General features: G+C 40.8%; 2 protein-coding genes across 3 annotated transcripts; both read right to left on the bottom strand.

Annotated features, from left to right (window-relative positions):
* Positions 1-3,350: 3,350 nt before the first annotated feature.
* tceanc (transcription elongation factor A N-terminal and central domain containing) lies at positions 3,351-5,253 on the bottom strand. The gene is made up of 2 exons (XM_066705925.1): positions 5,083-5,253; positions 3,351-4,675 (listed from the first exon to the last, which is right to left on the bottom strand). The coding sequence occupies exon 2, from the start codon at positions 4,660-4,662 to the stop codon at positions 3,535-3,537; it is 1,128 nt and encodes a 375-aa protein (XP_066562022.1). The 5' UTR covers positions 4,663-4,675; positions 5,083-5,253; the 3' UTR covers positions 3,351-3,534.
* A 4,134-nt stretch (positions 5,254-9,387) lies between these two features.
* egfl6 (EGF-like-domain, multiple 6) lies at positions 9,388-26,231 on the bottom strand. 2 transcript variants are annotated; one of them, XM_066705923.1, is made up of 13 exons: positions 25,877-26,231; positions 24,005-24,111; positions 22,462-22,554; positions 21,897-22,016; positions 21,344-21,463; positions 20,546-20,680; positions 20,137-20,259; positions 19,501-19,563; positions 17,642-17,944; positions 12,151-12,228; positions 11,790-11,885; positions 11,096-11,358; positions 9,388-10,874 (listed from the first exon to the last, which is right to left on the bottom strand). In XM_066705923.1, exons 1-13 carry the CDS (start codon positions 25,948-25,950, stop codon positions 10,767-10,769), a joined length of 1,683 nt encoding a protein of 560 aa, XP_066562020.1. In that variant the 5' UTR covers positions 25,951-26,231; the 3' UTR covers positions 9,388-10,766. The 2 variants fall into 2 exon arrangements, with proteins under 2 accessions (XP_066562020.1, XP_066562021.1); XM_066705924.1 differs by lacking the exon at positions 19,501-19,563.
* Between the last annotated feature and the right edge of the window lie 201 nt (positions 26,232-26,432).

Here is a 26,432-nt window from a genome sequence, read left to right as displayed (position 1 = left end):
CTCTGGGAGACTGTAAAGCTTCACACTGAATGGATGAAACAAAGAGGTATAAATAATAGAAGCTGATGAACCAGGCAACGAGAGACAGGTGAGTTAATTGATTGATAGTGTTTGAAGTATTATCTAATAATAAAGATGATTGGAAAAGAAAGCCATAGGAAAAAAGTGCAGCGATATCTAGTGGTGAGCTGGGGTACATGCTGATGTTAAAAGTACGAAGTTACCTTGTTTCTCGATGTATTTATTTGTATTTTGCTGCAACTGTCAGTGGAGCAGTATGTGTCTATTATGACATCGCTCAGGGAATGTTAGTGTGGAATGAGGTGGATCATCAGCTTTGCAGACTTTGCAGACTTATTATAGCTACTACTACAGCAGAGACAGACTAATTGTTAGAGAGTTCAACTTACTTAACTATGGCTGAGAAAAATATTCTGCCAACCCTCTCTAAACTGTCAGGAAGTGGTGAGTGGGAAATGTTTTCACTTGCCGGTTTTTGTACGTTTCCAATATATCGAAATGTGTTATATTTGTTTAATGTTCTTATAGCATTCTGGCCTCTGTCACAGTTTATAGTTGATCATTTATATATATAAATAAAGGGGGGAATATGTAAAATACATATGTAATGTATCAATATTTCAATATTATCGTCAGTAAAACGTCACTAAATCCCAGAAACAGTGCATAGTGTTGTGAGTAAATGACAGCATTGTGGTGCTAGTATGAACACTGAGTTTGCGTGAAAATATCAGGCTATTAATTCAATGTGACAAACTGCACCTTCACACACTGCACCCCACGTTTGACTGATGCAAACGACAAATTCAGATGTAGTTCTTTGTTGTTATAATACTTATGGTCAATATTTTCTGCTTATATTGAACATATTTTCACAGTATATTCACCTCCATGTGTTAATTATTTTTGTTCTTCCAGACATTGAAAGGATTTGGTCCAGTGTGTCCAGATTCATTGAGAACACAATGTCTTTCCAGAAGGTAAGAATCCCAGAGACCCCATTGTGTTGGACACAATGCAAATAAGCAACTCTTAACTACTTTACAACAAAATTAATCTTACAATTTCAATTTCACAGGCAAAGGGCCATCATATAACTGGTTTGTTAATTTAAATATCCTGTTATTGTTCTGTCCTGTGTATTTCAGGTGGTGTATGTGAGCAGCCATGACTAAATCACAGTTAAACACAGCATTTAATTATTCCATTTGTTTCCATCCACCTCAAACAGTGGTTGAATAATGTCTCCCTGATGTCTGCAGTGAGATGAAGTCTTTCCTGGAGTCATCTGTAACCTTCTCCTGCTCAGTTTACTGTCTCTCCCTTTTTACACTCACCGAATCCCCCCACACAGCGAGATGAAAGGCAGTAAAATTCCTTCTCCTCTCTCCAGGCGGAGACTGGACTATTCTGTGCCATCTCGGTGTCATGTCCATGAGCTGGAGCAGAAGGCACAGACACCGGCGTCCAGTCCTCCCGTCCCCCTGGGCTCTGAATGTGCCGCCCATGAGCGCACAGGACAGGTGCGTACCGGTGCCAGTGGGGGGTGTACACAGTAATATGAGTTGTCCTTGGAGAGGAGGAGGCAGGAGAAGGAGAACCCTGTGTCTTAGCCGCCACTGACACCTGCTGGTGTCTGGAGTCGACTCTTCCTTATCTGAGCCTGTGACCCTGCATGCCGTCCTTTAGGTGAGGGAGAGACCAGCAAGTCGGCAGGACCAGAGGAGGCCCAAAGACCAGCCTGACCAGAGGAGGTCCAAAGACCAGCCAAGCCAGAGACGGCCCACAGACCAGCTGGACCAAGAGCCACGCAAGAGAGCAACCCTAATGAGAGGATTTCTCTTTACCTGCATTCTGGGTCAGATTCAGGAGCAGGAGTCGCTCAGGATGACCACGAAGGAGTGAGTGTCCCAGGGGAGATGTGGGGTGGGGTAGGCTTTATAATACAACCTATAATCTTGTGGCATTAGTGTTTTGTTCTGATGATCAGAAGCACCTGACTCTGCATTTCCACGGTGAGAAGGATGTTTGCTTATTTTTATAGAGCCTGATTGAATCCATGTGGTCTTCAGGCCTGAAGCTGGACTGACTGCACCTGACAAAGTGTCTGTGGGATCTCTGTACTGGCTGGGCTCGCCCTGAGATGTCGCTGAATGCAACACTCGCTACGAGACCTTCCAGAGCACGTGAGAGTCACAGGGCATGTGGGCCCACAGAACCGACGCCAAACCCCGGCATCAGGTTACAGTCAAACTAAAATGTCTTTATTTATAGCTTTGTCAATATGATCTGGTAGGGTGGGGGACAATTACTATGCTGCATTTTTTTTTGGCCGGCAAATTGTGTAGTGGTCAGCAGCGGGGCCAGCAGGCAACACAATGTCATGAATAATAAACATCTTCAAAACAAACAGTGACTGTGTCGAATGCTTTCTTATGCCTCTGTGTCTTCTGGTTTTCATTCCAATCAGACTCAATTACTTGGACTTCTTGAGCCCTTCATGGAACTATTTTCTTAATTAGCCTTCTTTCTGCCCTCCAGAACGGCTTTCTGTGTGCTGTTGCCAAGGCAAGCTGTATTAAAAACACCTAACATGTTATCAGGTATTGAAACACAGGTTGTGATGTTATAATAGGCAATATTTATTATATATGGGCTCACCGGTTCAATGCCAAACTCGGTCACTGAACCAGCTCACCGGAATGAGATGAAATAGTAAATGCAGGACTTAATGCAACTCTAATGCCAAATGATCTTATTTAGAAATCAAATATACTGTATAGTTGACTCTAACAAAGACTAGAGAAACACTCCCAATTGCAGAACACATTGAGCAATGTCATGATTTAAAAAAACATTTTCAGCAGTGACTTGTTTACATACATTTTAAAATACAAGCATTGTAAAACTAAACTACAGGGGTCTCTGCATGAGTGAAAGCCATGTTGGCTTAGTGGAGCTAAATCTATTGAATGCAATATTACCAAAACTATTGGCACAAATCTCCCGCCACTAGCAACAGAGCGGTCCAGATGTCACGTGCTATAGAGTGGGCTTTTGAGCTGGTCCAGAGCTACATAAAGACTAGCTGCAGTCAATTACAGTCAGTCAGGCCCTTCCTCTGACACACGGATCAAAACTGACACACATTTGTGGGTTCCCAAAGTCCACTGTTGGAAATATTGTACAGAAGATGACAAACCTGATATCTGACCTACAATTATCAGAGGAGAAACATTACAAACTCATGTGAAATAAAGCAACACTAAACACATGCAAACAGTCAAAAAAAAAAAAAAGGAAACAAAAGACAAAATCCTCACCAGATATTAGTATCAACACATTTTTATTCCACATTTGCAGTCATTGTGTAAGCATGCACTGTTCACAGCACGTCCAATTTAAGATTAGTCTGTAATTCAGCCATTTCAATCTGATTGAAGTTACAACATTGACACAAATCAAACTTGCATGTAAACGCTGCCACTTTACGTCATCTGGTTGTGCCAGTTGTTACAGACAAACCCATCCACTGTTGTACCACTTCTCTCCACATGCATTACAAATCACAAAAGTCATCATCTGTTCATCTGGGTTTCCATTCCGTACCCAGCTGGGAAGGAAAAGCGTTCCTCTGGCGATGACCGTCACAGTGCAGTCGAACTTCTCACAGCGCCTACACCGGATCTTATCAGTCTTCGTCCCTTCCACCCTTTGCGGAAGTTGATGTTCACTAATGGCCGAGTGCCTGTACACTTCCCTTAGTCTCTTTAGCTCATCGCTTGCCATTTCCATCGCAGACATCTCGGCAAAGGCCTTTGCACTCATCCGGCCACACAGCAGGTTTTGGCGCAGGTGAGGAGTCTTGGGGTTCCTTAAATTAGCCACTTTACTCCTGATGCAAGATCTGTATTTCTTGTCCATCTTGCCGTGCAGGACAAAGATGCTCTCTTCGATAGCCTGGGCCACTTCCTGACACTTCGCAGAGGACTCTGTCCCTTCAGCGCCTTCAGGCTGGAGAGCTTGAAAGAGCAGCTCGGTGCATTTGGGTCTCACAGGGACGACACTAATCTGGGCTTTCTCGAGGTTCACCTCAGAAGTCTCTGCAGTCCTGGAGCTCTCCACTATGCCAGGTTCAGTGCTAACCAGTGTGGCATTTCCCTCACAACCCACAACTGAAAGATCCCCCATGGCTGCGTCCTTTCCACCGACTGTACGAAGAGACAAACTCTCCTGCTCACATCTGCTTTCTCCACCATTAGAGCTATAATCTGGTCGGATCTTCTCACACTGTGCAAAGTAAATGGCGCCGGTCTCCTTCGTGTCTGCCTTAAAACAGGATGGACAAACCGTCTCCTTGCTGTCGCTTCTTGCAGGGTGAGCCGAGGTCTGAGAGCAAAACCCAACATACAATTTCTTCCATTTTGACAGTAAAAGCTTCACTTGCCTTTTCAACTCAATCACAGGGCAGGTTTTCAGGACCCTGTAGAGCACTTTAGTGATATCTGTTTCCTGAAGCTGCTCTACTGTAACTGACCACTTGTCTATGTCCTCCAGCAGGGATATCATATCTGGATACTTATTTTCTCTGAGAAGTTTTTCTATGTGATGAGCGCCATCAGTGATCTCCCGTGTGTCCATCGTCACATGACACCTACAGAAGCAAAGCACACATGAACATGAGCAAACACATCATCCATTCAGCTTCCAGATCTGAATTGTATTATTCATTGCATGGATTTGCCAATTAAGGAGTATCTTAAACTACACAGAACACTTTACTAAAGTAGAAGATCAGAAAGAAGAAGAACAAATTCCCCTTTATAATGTGTATAAAATGTTGCAAATAAATACTCAGGATGCAACACTGAAAAAAGGATACAATTGTTCTCTAAAAACCGAGCAGATGACCTGCCTTGTTGTCCGCTTAAACATTATGATTAGCCTATAAAAATACATGATCATCATCATAATAATAACACAAGTATATTAGCAGGACTATATAGCAGTAACAGTTGTCTGTTTTGTTTCTAGTGCAACCTGTTTTGAACGCGTACCTACCGATGTGCAACCTGTCGTTTGACTGGTGCTGAAGCGTTACATACGAAAATGTAAAACAATGTAATACATAAGAAAAACGAATCAAGTTCAAATATATATATATAAATCTTGATCAGTAGAAATATGAAAAAGCTTTCCACTTTCTCTATAGGAAGCCGCCATGTTTGTTTACACCTTGGGGAGTTTTCTGCTGATATATTTCTTGCACACAAGAGGGCGCAGTGGACCGGGAGAAAAGGGACATATTGGATGCCTGTCTTTCCAGTTGCAATTCTAGGGACATATTTGCTTATTGTGATCAGAACTGAGCAATATATTATACATGAACAGCATGTTTTCATTCCCCCACTCCCTATTTATTAACCATGAAGTGCCACCTGATTCTGAGATCATTAAGGGTTGGAGGAACAGGGATTGACATGGCCAGACATAAAAACATCAGGTTGCTGTGTTATTTAGACAGCTCTGGACTATAGATACTTTCCATGGGAACATGTTTAACGACACAGTGGAGGGATTTTACTTTAAAATATGAGGGAATGGGTTTTTCTGGGCATCACCTCTTGAAGAGGGTCCTCCTACTGGCTGCATACATTTCAATGTAGTTTATACATATCGTTTTTCAGTGTTATTGCATACTAGTAGACCTAAATAACCCAGAAAAGACTTTTATTTTATATTTGCATGAGTGTAGCATTATGGTTGATTTGAGTTGGCTAAATAATCTCTGGGCAATCTGTTGAAATAGCAGTGTTTCTCTGCAATGTTTCAGGTTTCAGTGGGACTCATGGCAGGGGGTCAGCTGTTGGTATCTAATATGTCACACATCTGCTTTGCGTTAGACAGGCTATTATGTGATCATATTACTAAAACGGTTGGTATTGTTTGTATATGTGTGTGGGAGTGCTCTAATACATCAAAATGTGGATTCTGGTCTATTGATAGTTTAATACTGATGTTTGGATAACTTACAGTCTAACTTTTGTTTATAAGAAAACGCAAAAACAAAATGGTTGTCTTTTTCAATGACCAAGACAGTTAAGAAAATACATTGTACTTTCTGGGCCCATAACATAAACAATAAGATGTATGCAACATAGTTAGATATCAGTTACCAGGTGTAAGATATGGATTATTTTCTACAAGGGAACTAAACAATTTAAAGTAACATATCAGAGACAGTTTAAACTGTAGATTGACACTTCTCTCAGATCACTAACTGGATGCCTTCCCATGTTATTTAATTGCACAGTCTGGGCCAAAGCAGTCTGAAAACACAGTGTTGTTACAGCAGAACAATTGTTGAACATTCACTCCTTTTAATTTAGTCTCTGCCCTAATGTTCTGCCACTCAGTACTGATGAATTCCTGAGCCGTAAAACCAACATGAAGGCAACATATCATTACAGGAAGACTACAGCAAAAGACCTTTCAGCCTTGGCAAACATTCCCACCCCACCCTTACAAAAGGGATCAAACATTTTTATAGTGTGCTTTTCCCCCGTATGCCTCCCAGTGACAGGTGACGGCTGTAATTAATACCAAGGAATGCCTTGATAGTTTTTGCTGTATTTGCAGAGTTTCAGGAAAAGACCATGAACATAACTTTGACAAATGAACAGGGAAGGTTAAATCTTCAAGCTTTACTGGGCTTCGCTGAAAAGAAGAGAAAGGGGGAAAAAAAGAGTTGAGCAAAGTTCAAAATACCTAAATTCAACTACAATAGAGTACATGTCTCAAGTGTTGCATTAAAAAACATATCAGTGGCTTCTATGGTTGACAGAAATGATCTTAGCAGGTGTGCAGGAGGGTCTGTTTCTGGTCGCTGAAATGCACAGAAAGTATGACTTTTTAGTTGATTTTTAAGCATCGCAGTTGGATGTTATCCGTTATTGCTTCAGTTTTTTGAAGATCCCTGCAATTACAGATATTTGATATGACAAAATCCCTATGTTTATGACTTGGACACATCACTATTTGATTGAAGTCTACTTTTACTTCCATCCAAAACCACAAGACATCAGAGAATGCAACAAGTTGACTTCATCAAGGTCTTTTTATTCCTTAACCTGACTGCCGGTACAGCTGAGTACCTAAATGTCTGCTACACGTTCTTCTGCAAAACGCGCAGCTCGGTAGACAGTGTCTCGGCAGTGCAGTGCTTTTGGTAAAGAGCTCGAGTCTTCCTTGAATCCGTTAGCACTCAGCAGCCCCCCTCACCTCCAGAGCAGCGGTGATCTGGAGATCTGCAGTGCCGTGTGGCCACATCCCAGCCAAGTCGCGCCAAGAACACTTAAGGCCTTTCCGCAGTACCGAGGAGCAGCGGTTACAGCGCCATGAATGATGGATCGCTTTCCTTGACTATACTTTACGTGCATAGCTCTGGGGGGTTTACAGGTCTGTCACAGATATCAAATTCGAAAGTGTTTTTTTCTCTTTTTTTCATAGCTCTAAATTTATTTTACAGGTGAGAGGGAAAAGAAAACGTGTGTGTGTGTGTGTGTGTGTGTGTGTGTGCGCGTGTTGCCAGTTATGGTATTTAAGCAAAGAAAACTAAATGACAGACTACCTGCCCTCAAACAATGTCTGTCAAAACCAGAAAAACACATTTCATTTAAGAAAAAATAACAGTATACATAGGCAAGTATATTCATATCATTCATATCAGTCTAGGTCTGCTTTTGACTGGGGGTTGAATCCACATCTGTGTGAGTGAAGGAACAGCAAAGTACAGTTAAATGCAGATGCCTGAAACAATATCCAGTGAATGTGGATTCATTGCACACAGTGGTGAACTACAGCATTACATTTATCTAAAGCATACAGTGCAGTTGGCACAAGCATCTGTAAAACTTTGAAACACATCCACATGCTGAACTGGTCTTTGCCATTGTCTGGGCAGCATTGTACAGATGCATTATGGGTGGAGATGAAGGAACTGGGGTGAACGCATGAAGATTGGGGGGTGAAATGCCATAGCTATATTTATTTGTCTATGTTGCATTCCTAGCATCAAGTGTGTACTATAGATGTCTGATTTTAAATTATATTTTTATTACATAGATTTACAATACTTGATATTGGACGAATTCATCTTTTGCTGAATCAGTTAGTTTGATCTCTCCAGCTTTGTCTTCAAAATGATGTATTCATTATTCTTTATTGTGCATTAATAGTAACAGAGTAACTTAATGGATAGTTCCAGAAGAGGGTAATAAAAAATGACTAAGTCTTAAAATGAAATATTGAAATAATAAAAGGAACCTGTTAGTTTTGCAGAAGCCTCCCTAAGTACAATGAATTCACCAGTAAGATTTAATCCATTTCTGCTGACAGAAGGGATAGCATTCACGGTGTCTTACATCTGCTACAGTCATTACTTAGATTGTCCCATGAAACCTGATTTTGCTGATGGGATTTTTCATGGCCAGCACACGAGCAGGAGCAATCTTTTGTAGCATATTAGTTTAAGTCAACTTCCAACTTGTACGTCAGCTTTCTGCAAGTCCTCATAGTTTGTCAATTTCACACACATCATGTCTTCTGCATAGAGAACTCACAGTGAAAAAACAACCCACGCCATATTTGTCAACACCAAAATACAACCAGCTGACACCTCCACATAATGTTGCCAAAACTGAATATACATTCATTAATAATAATCAATATTAAATGAAAGCTGTATTGCTAATGGTTAACTAACATTTAATGATACATCCCTACCACCAGAGGGAGTTTCATTTATGTTGATTTTGTTAATATTATTGGGAGTATAAAAAAAGATGGAGTGTGTTTGAGACAGCCCGCCACATTGTACAACCTCCGCAAAGAATAATCTCTTGGAATCCTTCTGTTACCTTGAGTATCTGTTCATAAACTTGACTGATACTTGAAGATCAAACTTTATTTTATGTTTCCAAGCCTTTGAGCAGTTTCCACAGGATTTGGTTGACCTGTCACCAGTCTGGCGTTAGTTGTAGTCAACTACGAATGCTGGTTGGGGCTCTACATAATTCGGTGCCAGCTCTCTCTCTCACAAACCCTTAGATTGTTAGTTAATGCCTTTACCCAACACAGCTCATTCTCAGGTAATTGTACCAATACCTTTCTACACTAACTTGACTTGCTTTTTCTTCCCGTCTGGTGTTCGGCCAGGCCGTCACTCATGCTCACCTCAAGCACAAATATCTTGCATTTCTCCGGCAGGACGCTCAGTTATGTCAACAGCTGTGGCTGTCTGATCTTGTCTCTGGAATGTCAGGGCTCAATTCACACTCGAAATTAAAACCCAAAAAAGCGCAGGGGCGATGTTAAAGCATTTTTAATAGTGCTTCAAATTCAATATGATTTTGACATCCGCTTCAAATATCTTCCAAAGACCTTTCATGTTCTTTAAGCTTGGCAACACAAGAAGATCACAGGACAGGGACACAAAACAAATGATATGATATTATGACAATGTTAGCAGCTTACAAATTTAACCAGTCTGTTATAACTATATAACATAAAGCATCATATGGTGCACATTAAAGGCAGCATCACTTGACCATTTATCCCGAGTTTATTGCTGGAATAGTTGTAAACATTTTCATGTCATTCAAGTATGCTACAATATTAAGATTTAAATACAAACACAACACAAGTATGTGTGACATCCATTTGTGTCTCTTTGGATATTGTAATGACATTCCTTTTCCTCTCAGTTCTATATAAATATAAAGGTAAAGTTAAAAGAAAACAGCACGCTTATCAAAACAAACATTTATTCTTGTATGAAAGCAAAATTTACAGCTATTAAGTATAGTTACAATGTTAATTAATTGTATTCAAATAATGGTAGGGTGAATGGGTTGTACAACATTTTGTAGAATATCTGTGTGAATACCTCAATGTTGATGTAAGTTACCATTATTGCTTTAATCGATGCTGTTTACTTTAACCCCTAATGATGTTACACATTCTAAGGGTCTCATCTCTTAAGAAGAATGCAATGACTGTGTAACAGAAGTTTATTTAGGTGATAAATATCTATAAAAGCAAGTTTTTTAAGGTTATGAAATCCTCAAAGGAGAATCACCCAAAAATTATTTAATAGCTGAAAGTAAACAGGAATAATTTATATTTCCTTTTTTGGTTACCTGAGTTGACTGTATTAAAAGCAAGCAATTTATTATTTTGAGTAAATCCTGCTGATTGTCATATTAAAACGATGCTATTGCTTGCACAGAGTGGCTTTCTATGTATCCTTTTCTAAACGTATGTCTCTTCCCTCCCTAGAAATAGCATTGACAATAAAATATCAAAAGAAAGACTTCAGATGATGAATTGGCTTAAACCTAACCCTATAACATATGCATATAACTAAACAGAGCATGTAAATATCGGGTTTCACATGATGGATCCAGACACTGTATAAATAATGCCATGAAAGCACAACTACAAATTGTACAGAACTGTTTTAATACCTAATGTGTGCTACACAAAGGAAAACACAGCCTTATGTTGAGAAATACAGTACAGGACCGTGTTTCCTTCGTAACCAATGAAACACATGTAAACATTCCAGTTCCCTTTCAAAATGGCCGACGGAAGACAGAAAACATTCGGCAGCAAGTTCTGTGTCTGAGGTGTGATGTCTGAGGGATAGACCTGGCCTTGCCTGATTACACATGGTGGGAAAGGGCTCAAAAAATGACTGATTCATCTTCTTGACAGGACCCAGAGGTTAACACAACGTTGTCCAGCCCGATCTCCCCAGCTTTGCCTTTTCCACGCTCGGCCTCGAAAATGATCTGCAGAATAAGCAGAAAGGAATGTGATGTAGAACAGATGACCACATAGTAACCCATCATTGATGTGTGGAGACCATATTGAAGAATAGCAACCCACAAATAATGCTCCTGATAGTGGAGAGAATAAGCTTGACCAATCTGGCACAGTGAAAATGAAGAACAAGACTGAATCTACGAGACTGAAGGCGTTGTGTGTGACTCCACAGTGAGACCATACTTACGCTCTCTGGAGCGGAATCATTCCAGGACACAGTGATGAGTTCGGTTTGCCAGCTCTCCGCTCGGCTCGTGCTCTGCTCCCAGATCGGATAGTCGTTGTTGTCCAGCAGCACTCGGAGTTTGCCCACCCGGTCTCCGATCAGGCGGTAGTTGAAGGTCAGACAGAAACCCTTCTGAGACGTGGTGTCGCTCACGAGGAGTTTCAGGCGGCCGACGTCTTTCCTTTCACCGACGAAACCAGGGACGGCCATGTAGTATCCAACACCTATACAACATCAGACATCGAGGGGAGGGAAGTGCTGTTAGGTATTTACAAAAGGGGTAAAGATAGGAATAATACAAATTCTCGGAGAGGCTGGTAATTTGAAAGACTGATGATTCCTTAACTGAGACTATAGTTTTTACTGTGAAAACTCCTGAAAGTCAAAGAAATGTCCTTACTTGTTTATGGGGTGCATTTTCAGTGTGTGTCAAGTAAAGTGTCTGTAGGAATAAGACTATATATACATTACTTCCTGCAAGGATATGAATGATAACAGAAAGAATACATTTAGCTTATTATTATATATCAGATGTCTGACACAGAAGGAATATGAAGCAATGGCACTTCTTGTAGAATGTTGAATTCATTAAGTGAAAAACCCATTCTAGAATGTACATTGATCTATATTTAATTCTCTGGGAAATAAATGTTACCGTTATCGTGGTCGGCTACGTTCCAGTCAAAGTTGTCCTCGGGGTCCTGCACCCACTCACAGCCTCCTTGCTCAAAGCTACAGTCGATGATGAACTCTGAAAGTTACAACAAGGTGAGGGAATCACGGCATCAGAGAGGGAAAACTCAAACCTTATTCCCTGACAAAGAATTCATAGCTCCAAAATATAGTATTAATAATGATAATAATAATAAATATTCAGCTGAAGGGTGGGGTTTATAAACACTCCTTATCTGTCTAAAGACACCAATTTATTCACTACCTATCAAGGCTCTATTATGTAAACGATTTAGCCGGTGTCTAACTGCAATTCGACCCCTGAGAGAAGACAAACACCGTACCTTCCTGACTGTGCACCACGGCTGGGGCTTCCTTCGCCACAGTGAGAGGACCGAGAACAGACTTGAACTCCTCGGGGACTGGATGAGAAATACATAAAACAGAGAGGATGTTTGTTTTAATAATTTTTAAGTGCTTCAACTACCATAACTCACTGACCAATGCAATAGAATTTAGAATTTAGAATTTATCTGGCAAAGTAATCAATTCACAGAATAGTATCTCAGGCTTAAATTATTTGAACACTCTGCATAACAAATGAAACCTGTACAATTCCATGTGAAAAATGTACTTTTTCTGCCAAAGACTACATTTTTACTCATTTCTTATAGGAAGCTCCATTCGGGAAGTTCCCCACATGAAACAAAGTAAAGAGAAAGACTTCAAACGAGGTGAGGGATTTACTTCACTGACTCCTGCAAGCACACACATGCCAACCCGTCATTTATCTTTTAACGTGCTAAATTTCAACTGTAGAAGATGGTAGCCGAGTCACTTTAAAGTTATTAAAACAAACGCTCTCTTTTGTGAGTGGTCGAAGGCACCAGCTGTACTAGGGCTTTTGTTAATTGAACCTGCACAAGCACAGGGTGAATACTTTAGTGGATTTTCGGGCTGATGACAGACTCTCTTTAAAGCGAGTCTGTTCTGTTTTCTTTCCCCAGCTGTTCTGGGGGAAATAATAAAAGACCCAAATCCGCGCACACCTCCCAGTTGATAAAGTGCTCCAAAAACTATATCCCCAGGGCCTTCGCACACGGTCTGACGGCTCCCTGAGTGAAATTCCAAGTGTAGTGATGGATGGGGCAGGGCAAGTCTCCTCTTGCCTTTAAATACACTCTGTGCACTAAGCTCATTGTTAGACTAAATATGATAATGATCGCACTGCAGGCGAAGTCAATCGTGATACAGTTTCTCTATTAGATACATGCGTTTTAGGAGCATTTTCTTCCAAGGAAACTGAGCTCCATCACTACATTCCTCTTATCAGTTCTGCCATGGCTGAGGTCAAGAAAACGTGATATATGCTGCCGGTTGGCCCTGTGGATGTTGAAAGCAGGGAATAATTGGAATGAACTTGATTTGATTGAAAGGTTTTTGATGCTCTGAAATAACATGCAGAATCAAATGGGCTTTTCTGGCTTTTTATCTCAATCTTTTCTCATTAAAATACCACTCTTGTCAGCCATGGCAGTTGAACACATTCGAGAAATTCCTGTATGTGCTTTTAGTTTATTTTGACTCTTTTCCAAAGCCACTTTTCATAGCTACCACTTCTTTTGTATCGATATATTCTGTACTTCACTCCGATAAGTCAAACTTTGACCTTTCTTTCGGTTTCTCTTTCAGAATTCCCCTTCCTTGTGAAGTAATGCAGATAATAATCGAGTAGTTGATTTAAGTAGTTGGATAGTTTTCCTTTCTTAACTGTATTTCAGCAACAGTTTCAGGTGTTCCTATATGAAAGTCACACTACTGGGTGACCAACACCAGTACACACAAATACACAAGGCACAATGTATTCAAAGTATTGTGAAACATAAGCGTCCCTGTATTTCCGAAACCCAGAAACACACACAGACAGATATATGTGGGAACACCATGGCATGTATTTATTGTCAAAAAGACAAACAAACAAACAAACCAAAAACCTAACCCATCTCTGGGTCCTCAGATATACGCCACATGCAATAAACTGACCAGGGACAGCTACGCAGAGAATCTGTTTGGAAGACTGATTACATAATCAAGCGTGCCAAATACACACACCCTGAGCAGTGACAGACACTGTGCTGTGGATACTTTAGAAAAGGCATTTGAAATGTTGTCCACTGCACTATTATTCCCAGTGTGTGACATATATAACCTTCCGCTAGAAGGTTTATCTTTAGTATTGTTATTTTCTCACTTTTTTAATTAATGTTTGAAGCTAGCAGGTATCACCATGAATAGAAAGGAACTCATTAAAACATGTTAAACACAAGATTAAGTATTTTTTCAGTCCCTGCACTTATTCAATACCAGTCAATAATAATGAGAAAGCAACTTATAAATATAAAGACAATTCCAAAATGCTTTTTTCCAAGGGGTCTGTAGGATGAAGGTTATTCAATGCACAGAAAGGTCATCTTCTTCAGACGTCAGACTCCTCACATTTCTTCAAACACCTTCAAGTTATAAAATGTTTTTTCATTAGCGCTGGTATTGAAAAAATGTGTAGGTTGAAAATCAAATGAAAGGCAGCAGATCCGACCTCGCAGTTAACCTAATATAACATGTTCTTTTACATCTGAAACAAACATGTTACTGAAGAAATTCATACCTACAGCTGAATGAGAAAGCTATGCTGGGCAGGTGCCAAAGTCAAGAATCTGGAAATGTTTCAGTTCATGAAAAAGTTCCTTTATGAGAACAGCCTGCACAACCGTATTCCAGTTGATATAATATCGCCTCCGACCATCCGAAATGACCGCCGCTGCTTGATATTATTATTAGGCTGTAGTGCTGCTGACAGCAATGGCTTATTTTCAGAGGCTGGTCTGAGTGAACTCTTCTTAACTGCCAATGAAAATGATAAAAACTCGAAAAGGAAGTAAAACAGACCATAATGATATCTTTGCATTTAATTGAAAACTATTTTCCACTCTATTCTTGGCACAATTCTTCTCCGGATATACAAATACCATGATTTCCTTTATCATTGCCAGTATTCCTGTAGCTCAAAAATAAACACATTCAAGTATGTCAATGAATAAATCCAGACTAAGTTGGTTGAAGTCCTATCATTGGATTATTATTGTACACACGGTACTTTTTTTTGTTAACGTTAAAGTAATAAAAGTCATGCCTTCCCGCCTCTGGGCTTCAGTTTGGTTCATAACTGGTCTCTTTGACCTGTTCACAAGTCCCTCTACTGCTGATTTGTAAAAGCAATAAACCAAACACAACTCTATATGGTTACCTTAAGGAAAGTTGTTCTATTTCCATTTCAGTTATTGTCTGGATGTGCACCATTCCACCCGTAAATGCTTCAGATACATCTTTGGACATCTACCGTCAACATCTACAGACACTAGCCTCATTCCACTAGGTTTGTTTTCTCACAGAGTCTAGCACAGTGTAGTTATGCTGTAGAGCAGTTTCCTGGATATATTACGAATTTTAACCCCACAATGTGTCTCCACTGTGTTTCACAGATTGGTGACATTCCTTAACCCGTTATGTCATACTGGCACTGTGTTTATTGTAGCTGCAGCTGCTGTCTTTGGGTGCAGATGCTCTGAATAATTGGGCAAAATTTTCCACACCCCTGCCAAATGATAATAAATCACTTATGTTGTCTACCTGATGAAAGCTAATTGCTTGCACTAGTGGAAAGAGACTGTGGATCAAAAAGATAAACTATGTGCAAGCTGGATAAACTGCAGTACTCCGTGGTAATCTTCTTAAAAAATACATGGTGAAGATGTAAAAGCATCGCAACAACATGTAAGAAAAGGTGTTTAATTTCAGGAATATTGGTCTGTACAAATATGAATTTTAACATTGTGGATTATATAATACCATTAAACGTAATATCGCAGTTGTTAACCTGTGCTCTTGATGGACTTTCCATAATTCGGTCTAAAATTGGACGGTTGATGTCTTTGAGAACCTGATGTTATTTTGGATAACAGCCATAACAAGTTGGAAAGTTAGGTATCCAGTTGCTATCCCTAGAAAAGAATAACCCTCTGAAAACGGACATGGGCTTTGGCTCGCTGTGGAGCATGGAAAACCTCTGGCATGTGATCTGTGTCATCGCTCAGCTCCGGCCACAGTGACACGGCTGATTGCTCTAGCAGTTGGCAGAGTGCTGGAGTGCTTTGCAAATTTCACTCAACTTACTGCCAGAATTTTAAGTAACATACCTGTGGTTGAGATTTTACCTTTTATTAAAGCATGGACTCACCTGAGTGTCAGAAATGAGGGTTTAATACACATTCCTTCTTATATAGATTATAATAAATACACTTGCAGTGTGTGTATTTTTCTCTTTATATTTCTTTTAACTTTGATACATTTACTCTAGATTTGGGATAATGATTTGCACTTCTTACTCAACATATCGTGAAACCCCCACCTAATAGCCAAATACAAAAGCAAATACTGTATTTCCTTAACACTTCAAGCTAAGGATATTGTGGGTTGTTTACTCAATACATTGTTGATTAATTATACTATTAAACTAATAAACCCTTTTTCCTTTCAAAGAAACCACTAGCTCTCTCCAACAGTTGATTTCCTCCAAAAATCAGACAGTCTGCTGTCTGTGGAGAAAAACACTGGAGAGTCAGTTCAGTTTTGATTGTTGTCCAAATGAAACATAGCTTCAGCAGATGTCAGGATCTGATTACAAATATAGTTTGAAGGATCCAAGACAAAGATAAAGGACAAATTGCCTTTAAGCTCAGCCAAGCTGCAAAGTTTGCCAACAATCTGGAGTCAAGTGTGATGTCTTTAATTAGGAAAGAACTGAAAGTATTCAGTTGAAACCAACAGAGGGGACACCTGTAGAGGTCAAAGCCCACTTGTGTCGGGTGGTGATGTGGAATGTGAAAAGCACATTGGAGAAAAAAACGCACAGCTGTCGTGACTGACCTGAACTCTGAGCAGACTGGCTAATCAGCTGACATTCACATCTCAGTGAACCTTAGCAGGCAGTGGAACTCACAGTCATCAGTTTCCAAAACTTTTGTCCTTTGTCTATTGCTCACATCACGACTGTGAGAAAGCACTTAGAAATGAACCTGCTTTTTAAATGATTGAAAACAGTAATTTAATAAATTCCCCTTGCCTTTTTGTGTGTGTAAGATTCCTTTTTTTTATGTTTTGAAATGAAAAATTAATGACTATCCTATAATTTCCATTTATTTGTATCTCATCTTTATATGTAGAATATAAACTACTCTTTGCCTTTTTTATAAAAACTAAACAGTTAGGAATAACCAACTATTATTCATCACAACTCAGTGGTATTGCCCACTCCTCAGCCTTGGGGAGATGCAGACAACATACACATCATCACGAAGTATGAACCAAAATCTACCTAGTGAAGGACTCAAACAGCATGGCTTCACTGCCTGTACTGAAAACAGGCTCAAAGGTGCCTCTTGCGCCTCCAGCCAGCGAACTTCATGACTGGAGTCTTCTGTAAAGTGATTCAACTCATACTTTCATTTTAAATAAACCTTAAAAAAAATAAGTGTATTTGATCCAAGGGAAAGCCTAGACAGGACCACACTGCAGTTCAGCAGGTTTGTGTGATTTATGTTCACAGAGCGGTGCCATACGGGACTGACCCCCTTTAATGTGGAAAAGATCAATCAGAAGCTATCAGTTAAAAGTATATCCAAGTAAAACAAACTATTTTCTGTTTGCTCTGGCACGAGGCCATGTGATTTATAATAGGAACAGTGCTGTACAAGCACAGCGAGAGGAAGAGGAACTCACTGAACACGTCTCCCCTTGGGCTGGTCTCCTTCTTCTCTATTTGGTTCTTCAGGTTGTCTTGTTCCTCCAAGGACACGTCATCCAGCTCCTTCTCTTCCACAGTCCCTCCGATGTAGATGCCGTCCTCGTAATCGAATGGCTGCTGGCGGGCTTTGGGGGGCGTGGTGACCTTGGACTCAGGGATGACATTCTTGATCTGCTCGTTGTCGAGCTCGCTGTTGTTGTCCACGACGAGCTTCGTGATGGGATCTTTGCCGCCGCCTAGAATCCGTGGGCCTTCTTTCACAGAGTTGTCTGGGATGGCTGGCAGTGCAAGTAAGAAGAACACATTGGGACTTTACACATATTTCAATTAAAAATGATCTTATGATGCATGCAAAGTATATGCACATCTTAAACATGATGGCCCAATTCCTGTAAACAAAAATATATGCTTGCTCACTTCCACTTCCACAGAGTGATGGTATAAGAAGTTAAACAAGTTGAACGAATAAGAAATCATGCATTCCTTACCTTCTGTGTTAAAAGACAAGCTTAAATCTACACAATTTCCTTATTTACTTAATATCGCTAAACCACGTCAATATTTCATTCGTTTTTTTAACTTTGTACCTGAGGACTGAGCCTTAGATATTCTCAAGCATATGTATGCACGCTTCTGTTATTTTTAAGTAAAAAATAAAATAACTGATGGTTGAGTATCTTTTGAAGTGAGCGTCTCTGTACAGACAGGAAGTTTAAAAGCGGTGGGATGATGTGGTGAATTAATGGACATGGAAAGAGAAAAGCCGATTGTAAATTAAAGAATGTTAATGGAGCTCGGGGGTTTGGAGGATTTACACGCACTTTCAGGGACTCAGATCCGTCACGGGCTGCTGCAGGAAAACTATCATTTCCTTTGTGTAGAGCCTGTTCCACTGCAATACGATTCCATTTCAATACAATTAGTGGTAAGTGTGGTGGATTGTTTCATGATTACATTACATTAATAAGCCTTATATAAAAATACCAATTTAAAGCTGATATTGACATTGTCCTACCTGCTTTATTTTATGTATACAATACTTATTATTGCTTCTTGGGAGCTGTCTCTATGGGATCCTTTTACGTATTAATTCACATGTATGAATATTAAGAGAAACGTATTATTTTTGTAGATAGATTGAATACATTGGATGAGCTAAACTGGGGGCCACAGGGCTTTTTGGCCCCACAAATAATGATTTGTTTTTTTCCTCCGGTATTGTACTGTTGGAGAGAAGGAAGTGTTTTTTTTCCCAGACAAAAAAAGAAGAAAGAAAATAATATATATATATATATATATATATATATATATATATATATATATATATATATATTTAGAAAAGACATGTTGCCGATTATGCAGCTGTTTGTGTTTTTCAGTGGCCCTAATAAACCTGGACCGTCTGCTTTGTCACGTAATGATTTAATCAGCATCATCCTCTATCACAGTCAGATGTTCCAACCTTTGTTTTAACCATACAATTATTAAAGCACAGGTACGCTACTCTGTTCTGTGCAAAACAAACACATGTATTATGATTCTGAGGTATTTCGGCATCAACGCTGCATGTCAGACAGAGCAAGGCTGGTGGAAACGACAGGATGGTGCCCACAAGCAACACCACAAGCATCTCAAAGAGCACAGCAAGGGATGGACAACACAGCAGTGCACAGCCTGGGGTCGAGGCACGGGGCAGGGGATTGGAGGGGGAGCTGTGGAGGTTGGTGTGACCGCTAAAGTACGGTTCATCTACGAGCAAGGAGGGGTGCAGTGCCAGGGTGCGGGGAGAGGTGCCGGGGAGCGGGAAGCCTATCTATAGTCCAAACAGTCTCACCATTGAGGAACTCATCAGCACTGCCTTTGTCTCCGTCCCATGAATTTTGAAAAAAAGGCTTGACTAAAGAAATAGAAAGGCATGTGCATTTACAACGGCTGCAGCACCAAGAGAAGCAACTGAGGCATAAAAAAAGAAAGTACAAATAAAGAGCTACCCGTTCTACTTCTTACACCAACCTTCCCACCAACTACCCGCTGAGGGCTGTGCTTGAGATCGTTACCACAGTTTCATACAATACCAGATATGTATACAGGTTTAAATCATGTGACTCCAGCTTCCTTCATATGCAGAATGCAAAACAATTCTGAAAACAGGACACTTTCTTTGGCAGCTGTTCTGTTTGCCGATGGGACACAAATAATAATATCTTTAAAAGCTGCAAGGATATTACTGGGAAGCTTATGTTCATGCCTTTTTTAATCAATGTATGTTGATGAACAGATAAATATTAATCTCTTGTGTTGCCTGTCTAACTCTTTTTCAATGATTTACTAAAATCATGTACTTGGTGTCATGAAATCCTCAAGACAAAAGTTCTGGACCATTTATAAAGTATCTTGAGTCCATGCCTAACCCGTCTCGCTGTTACCAGCACAATGATAAGATCTGAGTTGTAATATTTTGTTTCCTTACCAGAGCAGTCAAACCCACTGCCTCTGAAGCCTGGCTTGCATTTGCACTTGTAGGATCCATGGGTGTTGAGGCACTCCGCGTGGGGGCTGCACTTGTGAGTGTTGCTTGCACATTCATCCATGTCTGTGAACACAAAGGCACTCCACTTCAACCCCAATCAAAAGGCATGACCAGTCACATACCAGAGAAAGTGATTTAGTTTTAGTGAGAGGTGTATTGTGCAAGTCGTCATGAATGTGTGTGGTTCAAAATTGATTCTGTTAAATTGACTGCATCTTGTAATCCTACAGTGTCTAGTGTGTGGGTGGCACTGGCTGTGCGTTTTCTATTTGTCAACTCACATGCAATGATTTATTCTGCAATATGCAACATTTAAAATAAATATATGTGACAGGTGGATATGTCTTACCTACACAGTCGTATTTGCCAGCGACATATTTAAGATCAAAACCAATCTGGCACTTGCAGTAGTAGCTTCCAAATGTGTTCACGCATCTCCTGTTATAGGGGCAAAGAAGCTTTCCTGACGAGCATTCGTCAACATCTGGTGTGTGGAAAGAAGACAACATTACAGATCACATATACAACACCAAAGAACTGCTGTCTTGAGTCGGTTTCAGTACTGCTTCTGCAGGAAAGTTCAGGTACTCATACCCCTCAGAACCGTAACAGAAATCTTACTTTACAGTGTTCAGATTCTGCAAATATTCTTCTGTATAAAAAATGTTCATGATGTTTTCTGGGAGGATTCCTTATAGCTTTTTTGCCAGGCTCATCATAAATCTGACGTTCCTCTTGCATTTTCCCAATAAAGAAATGTTAAAGTGGATAATAAATTGTAAGTAGTTGTCCCCTGTGTGGCCTCCGTGCTCAGCCCAAGATGAGAGAGATGCAAATCCCTGTGGCATTTCTCTTCACTGACCTTCTTGAGTTTGATCAACATAAGAGCTCTATTTCACATCAATGGCCTATAGACTCTTATTCAGTTAATGCTGTCGTAGTCTGAGAAATGGCATCTCATTGCGTGCAATGTATTAGCAAAAGCGTAGTCTTGACTTTTGACGATTAACTCTTATTGAGTCCCCTGAAAAAGTTGTCTTCTTTGGCGAAGTCTATTCATTAATAAGTGGCTCTGCACTCCAATCAGGGCAATCTGTTAACACTCCTAGTCCTACAAAGGACTGCATTGAGGCCGACTGGGACTCACCAATACAGGTCCTCTCATCTGGTCCCAGTTGAAGCCCTGTGGACGGACAGAGGCAGCGCACCTCTCCATGAACCTCCTGACAGCCGTACTGACAGTGGGCCATGGCGCACGTCCTGGAGTCTGTGGGCGACACAGGGAGCATCTCAGTCACAACGTTGAAGATCTATGACACTCTCCCTTTCATTTCTACCCACAAGGGTAAAACTAACATGACTCATAGCATTGTCTTTATTTGTGCAGCAGGTACACTGTTTTTTCTATATAGAAGCTCAACCTCAAACTTGAAGAACTTCAACATCTCTGTGTGTGGCATATCTCATATATTTCAAAGCTGTTCAGATCTCTGAGGTTCACGTTCTTAAAGGGAGCTTTATGATACAAAGTTACAATAGGCGGTTGATAAAAAAAAAAACTTCCCCAAAACGATGAAAAACAAAAACAGTGTTTTATTAACTCTTATAAACTCACCATTGTTGGCTTAAATAAGGGCAAGCGTGTTGATCATTGAGTTCCTATTGGTAGAACATGATAATTATAGCCCCTCTGCACTTACTGGCACATGAGCCATCGGGCATCAGCATGTAGCCGTTGAGACAGTAGCACATGTAGCTGCCATGCGTGTTCATGCACCTGTGTTCGCAGGGACGGGGCTTCAGGCCACATTCATTCAGATCTGTGGAGAGATAACACTGTTTCATCAACAGTCTTCCCTGTGGAGACCTAGATACAGGGGGCACTTATCTATGGCAGGAGTCTTCCTACCTGTCCAACAATACCTTCAAATGTGCTCCAAATAGTCCAGATAGTTTACTACATCTTTTGAATTCTGTGTAAAACAAATCTTAATGTACAGGGAAAAAAAAACACAAATAAACTGACAAGAACACACAACAGTTTGCATGGTGTCTGACAGATATAGAGTTCCGTTCATAACGAGCGGTTTCTCATTAGCAGGTGTTAGTGGGAGCAGGAGGGAAGGAGTTAGTGTTGGCAAGCGACTGGCCCACCTGCTGCTTTAACAACACAGACAGAGACTACTAGGCCAGAAGCAACAGAGACAGGCCTGTCAGGAGCATGTCCGCTTTAATACCCCAGTCCTTATAATTAACCAGACTGACCTTGATTACATGTTTTTCCAGTGTATCCCGGGAAACATTTGCATTTGTTGGGGCCCACGCATTCCCCATGTTTGCAGCCGTGTTCACAGAGAGCTGTTGAGACATTCGGAGAGGAGATAGATTACCGACAACACGAGGTGTTAACAGATGAGTCCCACTGTTAACTGATACGCCTTCTGCTCTACCAAAGACACATTTCACTTACAAGAGCATATAAAGACAAAAGCTACCCTTTCCTGTGCATAGAAATGCTTGCATTTTCTTTTCTGGATTTGGTGTTATTCCTGTGGTTTCCATAAATGAATTACTAGCACACCCTCAGTTAGCACAGCCTCCCCCCAGAGCCCAGCACCCCCAGTGTTAGCATGAACTTCTCCCCAGAATCCAACGGGGGTGACCGAGGAACATTTCCAATCTGAGCTGAATTCAGAGGCAACTAATTCATTACCAACTAATTTTGGTAAGAGATAATCCCGAAAGACACAAACTATTTTTTAATTGCTTTGTTTTGTATTTTGTTATCAAAATATGGCTTAATCTATCATTTAGTGGTGGAGGTCTGGTTTATGGAAGCATTTATCCAGACTTTTTTGCAATAAACCATGTCTTAACTGAAACCAAATGTTTTTGTTGGTTTCAATTGTACTCCCTTTTAACCCTTTCACTAGAAATGACTTGTATTAAAGAAAAAACTTTGTTATTGAGGAGTATGTTTTGGTTATAATAAATTAAGTGAAGTGCAGTCCGGGGGGGTGGTGGAGATGTGCTGGCAAAGTGTATTATGGAGGGGGGGTGTGGTTAGTGAAGTGCGGTCTGGGGAAAGGCAGGGGATGCCAGCAAATTGCGGTCTAGAAATCCACATGGGACGACTGGCCCACACAGGAGTTGAGCGGCCCACCAAACTAAAGAATGGTCTGGCCCTTCTGGCATTTTCCAGAATTGCCCGATGGCCAGTCCACCTATGCCCTGCATACAAAGACAGCCTGGTAGTCTACTTTTCCATTCATAACAACTAATAGCTTACAGCACAAGACTCATTAATAGGGTAAGAAGGACATTTAACCCTGTGAAGTCGCGTCCCATGATTCCAAGAGGCTCTGCAATGTATTTTGCAAGTCAGCTGTCCAAAGTCACAGGACAGTGTTCACAAAGTGTCTGAATCTCAAATTAAATGTAAATAAATTAAACATACATCAAGTAGATGCTCAAAGGGCATTATTAACGAGATTTGTCAACCGGGGAAAGGTGGACAAACCAAATAATTAATTATAGGAAATTATACGACTGCATACGCCAGATCTTTCAAAAATATGTTGGCGTATGTAAAGTTCCTTTCAAATTACATGGGCATACGGCATATACCAGTGTATGTCCTCAACTACACCACTGGTACTCAAAATATTGCAGGACCTCCAAGTCCTGAATATATTTCTGTAGCACATACAGTTGATCACGGATCGCCCACAATTCATGTGGACAGAAACAGAAGAACCTTTCCTTTTAAAAACATTACCAGACACCAGCGCTCTAAAGTAGCAGGTACCTTCGCAGTGTCCTTTACTGTTCCTCTTCCAGCCATAGCAACACTCCAGTCTCCTCCCATAGCGGCACACTCCCGCCGGATTACCAGATGAGATTTGTCTGTAGTGTCTGAATGTTCAACAGGGAAAGAAGGGGTTAATAGGGAGAAGAATACGTCAAAGTACTTGACAGCCCTGAGTTTCATTATTTCTTTAAAGAATACCATAATTGTAGGAAATCAAACCTATCAAATGACATATAATCATTACACCCTCGTTTTATGAGAAATGTCAATTTCCCTAACTTGTTCCTGATAAGGAATGCACACTCATATATGTCTGTTCTCAGGTTCATGCACACATCTTTTTGTTCCAGGTGAATTACAGATCCAGCTGTAATCTGACTTGTCCAAACAAGTCTCATGCTTTTTTATTTATTTTTATAATCTATAGTATATTTTAGATGAACATCAAAGGTTAACAACTTCCTCCCAGCACTGTAATTGATACTAATAATCACTGACATATTTATTACAAGCTGGCTAAAGCAGGAGCCATAAAGATGTAAGCTACTGTACATTCCCAGAAGATATATCAAACTACTGTCTTTTGTGAATGCGAACTCGCGGATGTAAAGATGATTTGAGATTTAAAAATAAAGGTAGGGCTCCTGTAAGGGAAAGACCAAAGTGCGTCTGGCAGGTTTGTAGACATGCGCTCCCCACCAGGAATCATTAAGGTCTCTAATGAGAGTGTGTGTTTTCAACCAAAAGTAACAAATTAAGGTTAAGGGTCGAACAGGAACCCCTGCCTTATAACACCAGTTGACAAGACCCTGAACAAAGAGAGGATTAACAATGGAGCAGAGGAGAGGTCAGGCAGAGTAGGGGTGACACGATGACTCGCCAGACTATAGCAATCAGAGTGCATAACCTGTACTTCAGTGGGAGTTCGAGTGTCACATTGTTCCCGTACATCCATAGTAATTAGCTATTAAAGTCATGCATCGGCTGATTTTGCAGACGAAATTCAATACAATATAACATATTCCTACCTAACATATAAAAATAGCAATGCATGTCGTGTCTGAATCGGGGCATTATGCACATTCAAAAGTGACTAAATCTTCTGTAAAGTCTGTAGTTATTAGTAATGTCTTATATGCACTGGCTGTGACAAGTGCTGTTGTGTTTTTTTCAACCACTTAATCACATAAGTGGCGGCTAATTCTTGAGGAATGGTGTTAAATCGTCTGCAAGGATACATCTCCTTCTGTAATCCCTTTCCTTTCTGCCCCATTTCAGAGTGTCAGTCTCTGGAAACACTTGCCAATGGACACATTTAACCTCCACACTGGCATGCGATGTCCATTCACTTCCGGAGATGCTTCTCACTTTAACAACACATCAACGGCTCCCTAAAATTAACTCAGAGACTCCTAGCTGCTCAATGAAACTGAACCCAGACCCCCCTAATTCAAATAAACCAGAATAGCCACCAGGAATGGGGATGGAGGAGCACGACAGGTGCCCTCTCCATTATAAACAGTTGCCATGGCTATATTTAGCTGACAAGATACCATATTTCACATCGGAGCCCCGGAGGCACAGACAGTGCGAAAGTGCAAGCAATCTTTCAAAACATTTCTCGGATTTAAAATGGTAGCCACTTTTGCTACTGGATGTCAACATACACAAGTAATTCTATTCCTCTCTGCATTCCTGACCTTTTGGGCATCACGGCCGCTTCTAGTCCTGTAAAACAGGCAAAATGCAGTTGACAGTTTGGGGAGTTCATTGCAGAATGTAAAGAATGTGTAAATGTTTTACTAGCCGTTTGCAATCACTCCAAACCCCAAGCAGTGCAAATATGCTTTTATTGTCTCCTTTACTAACCTGTAAATGTCAGCATTCCCGATAGAAATATACAGCAAGAAGAGGCACAGGCTTATCCAGGTCAGCGGCACCATGGCTCTGGGTCTTGTCACCTGCAGACGTTTCTTGGAACCCAACTTTTCTTGAGCTTGTGCAGCTACAATTAAAAACTAAATGATTTCAGCCCTGATTCCTGTCCCAGATCTGTCTCGACTATTTCTCTCACTCCATGTGCTCTGCAGGAGTAATTGAGTTAGGAGTCCCAGCACAGCACAGCCAAGTCTCCAAGTCCTCTCTCCCTGGTCTTTGTTCAGCGATTGCACCCCCTCCTCTTCTTTCTCTTGCTCCCTCTCTCTCTCTCTCTCTCTCTCTGAGGGTAGCAAGCAGATTCCCAGATGTAGGCGCTCTCCCGGCTCAAATTCCTGAGGTGGGTTGTCATTACAATGAACGACACAAGAGAGGGAGGAGGAGGAGGAGGTGGGACGCAGCCCAGGGGGCTCCAGACTTCTCCTCTCCGAAATTCAATATAAGGAATTGTGATTGATGGGGGGGTGGGGGCACCCTGCAGTAAACTGGC

Source organism: Amia ocellicauda, chromosome 6 (assembly GCF_036373705.1).
Source record: "Amia ocellicauda isolate fAmiCal2 chromosome 6, fAmiCal2.hap1, whole genome shotgun sequence".
Taxonomy (NCBI): domain Eukaryota; kingdom Metazoa; phylum Chordata; class Actinopteri; order Amiiformes; family Amiidae; genus Amia; species Amia ocellicauda.
Note: the sequence above shows the minus strand (reverse complement) of the source record. Positions and strands in the feature narration are given on the sequence as shown.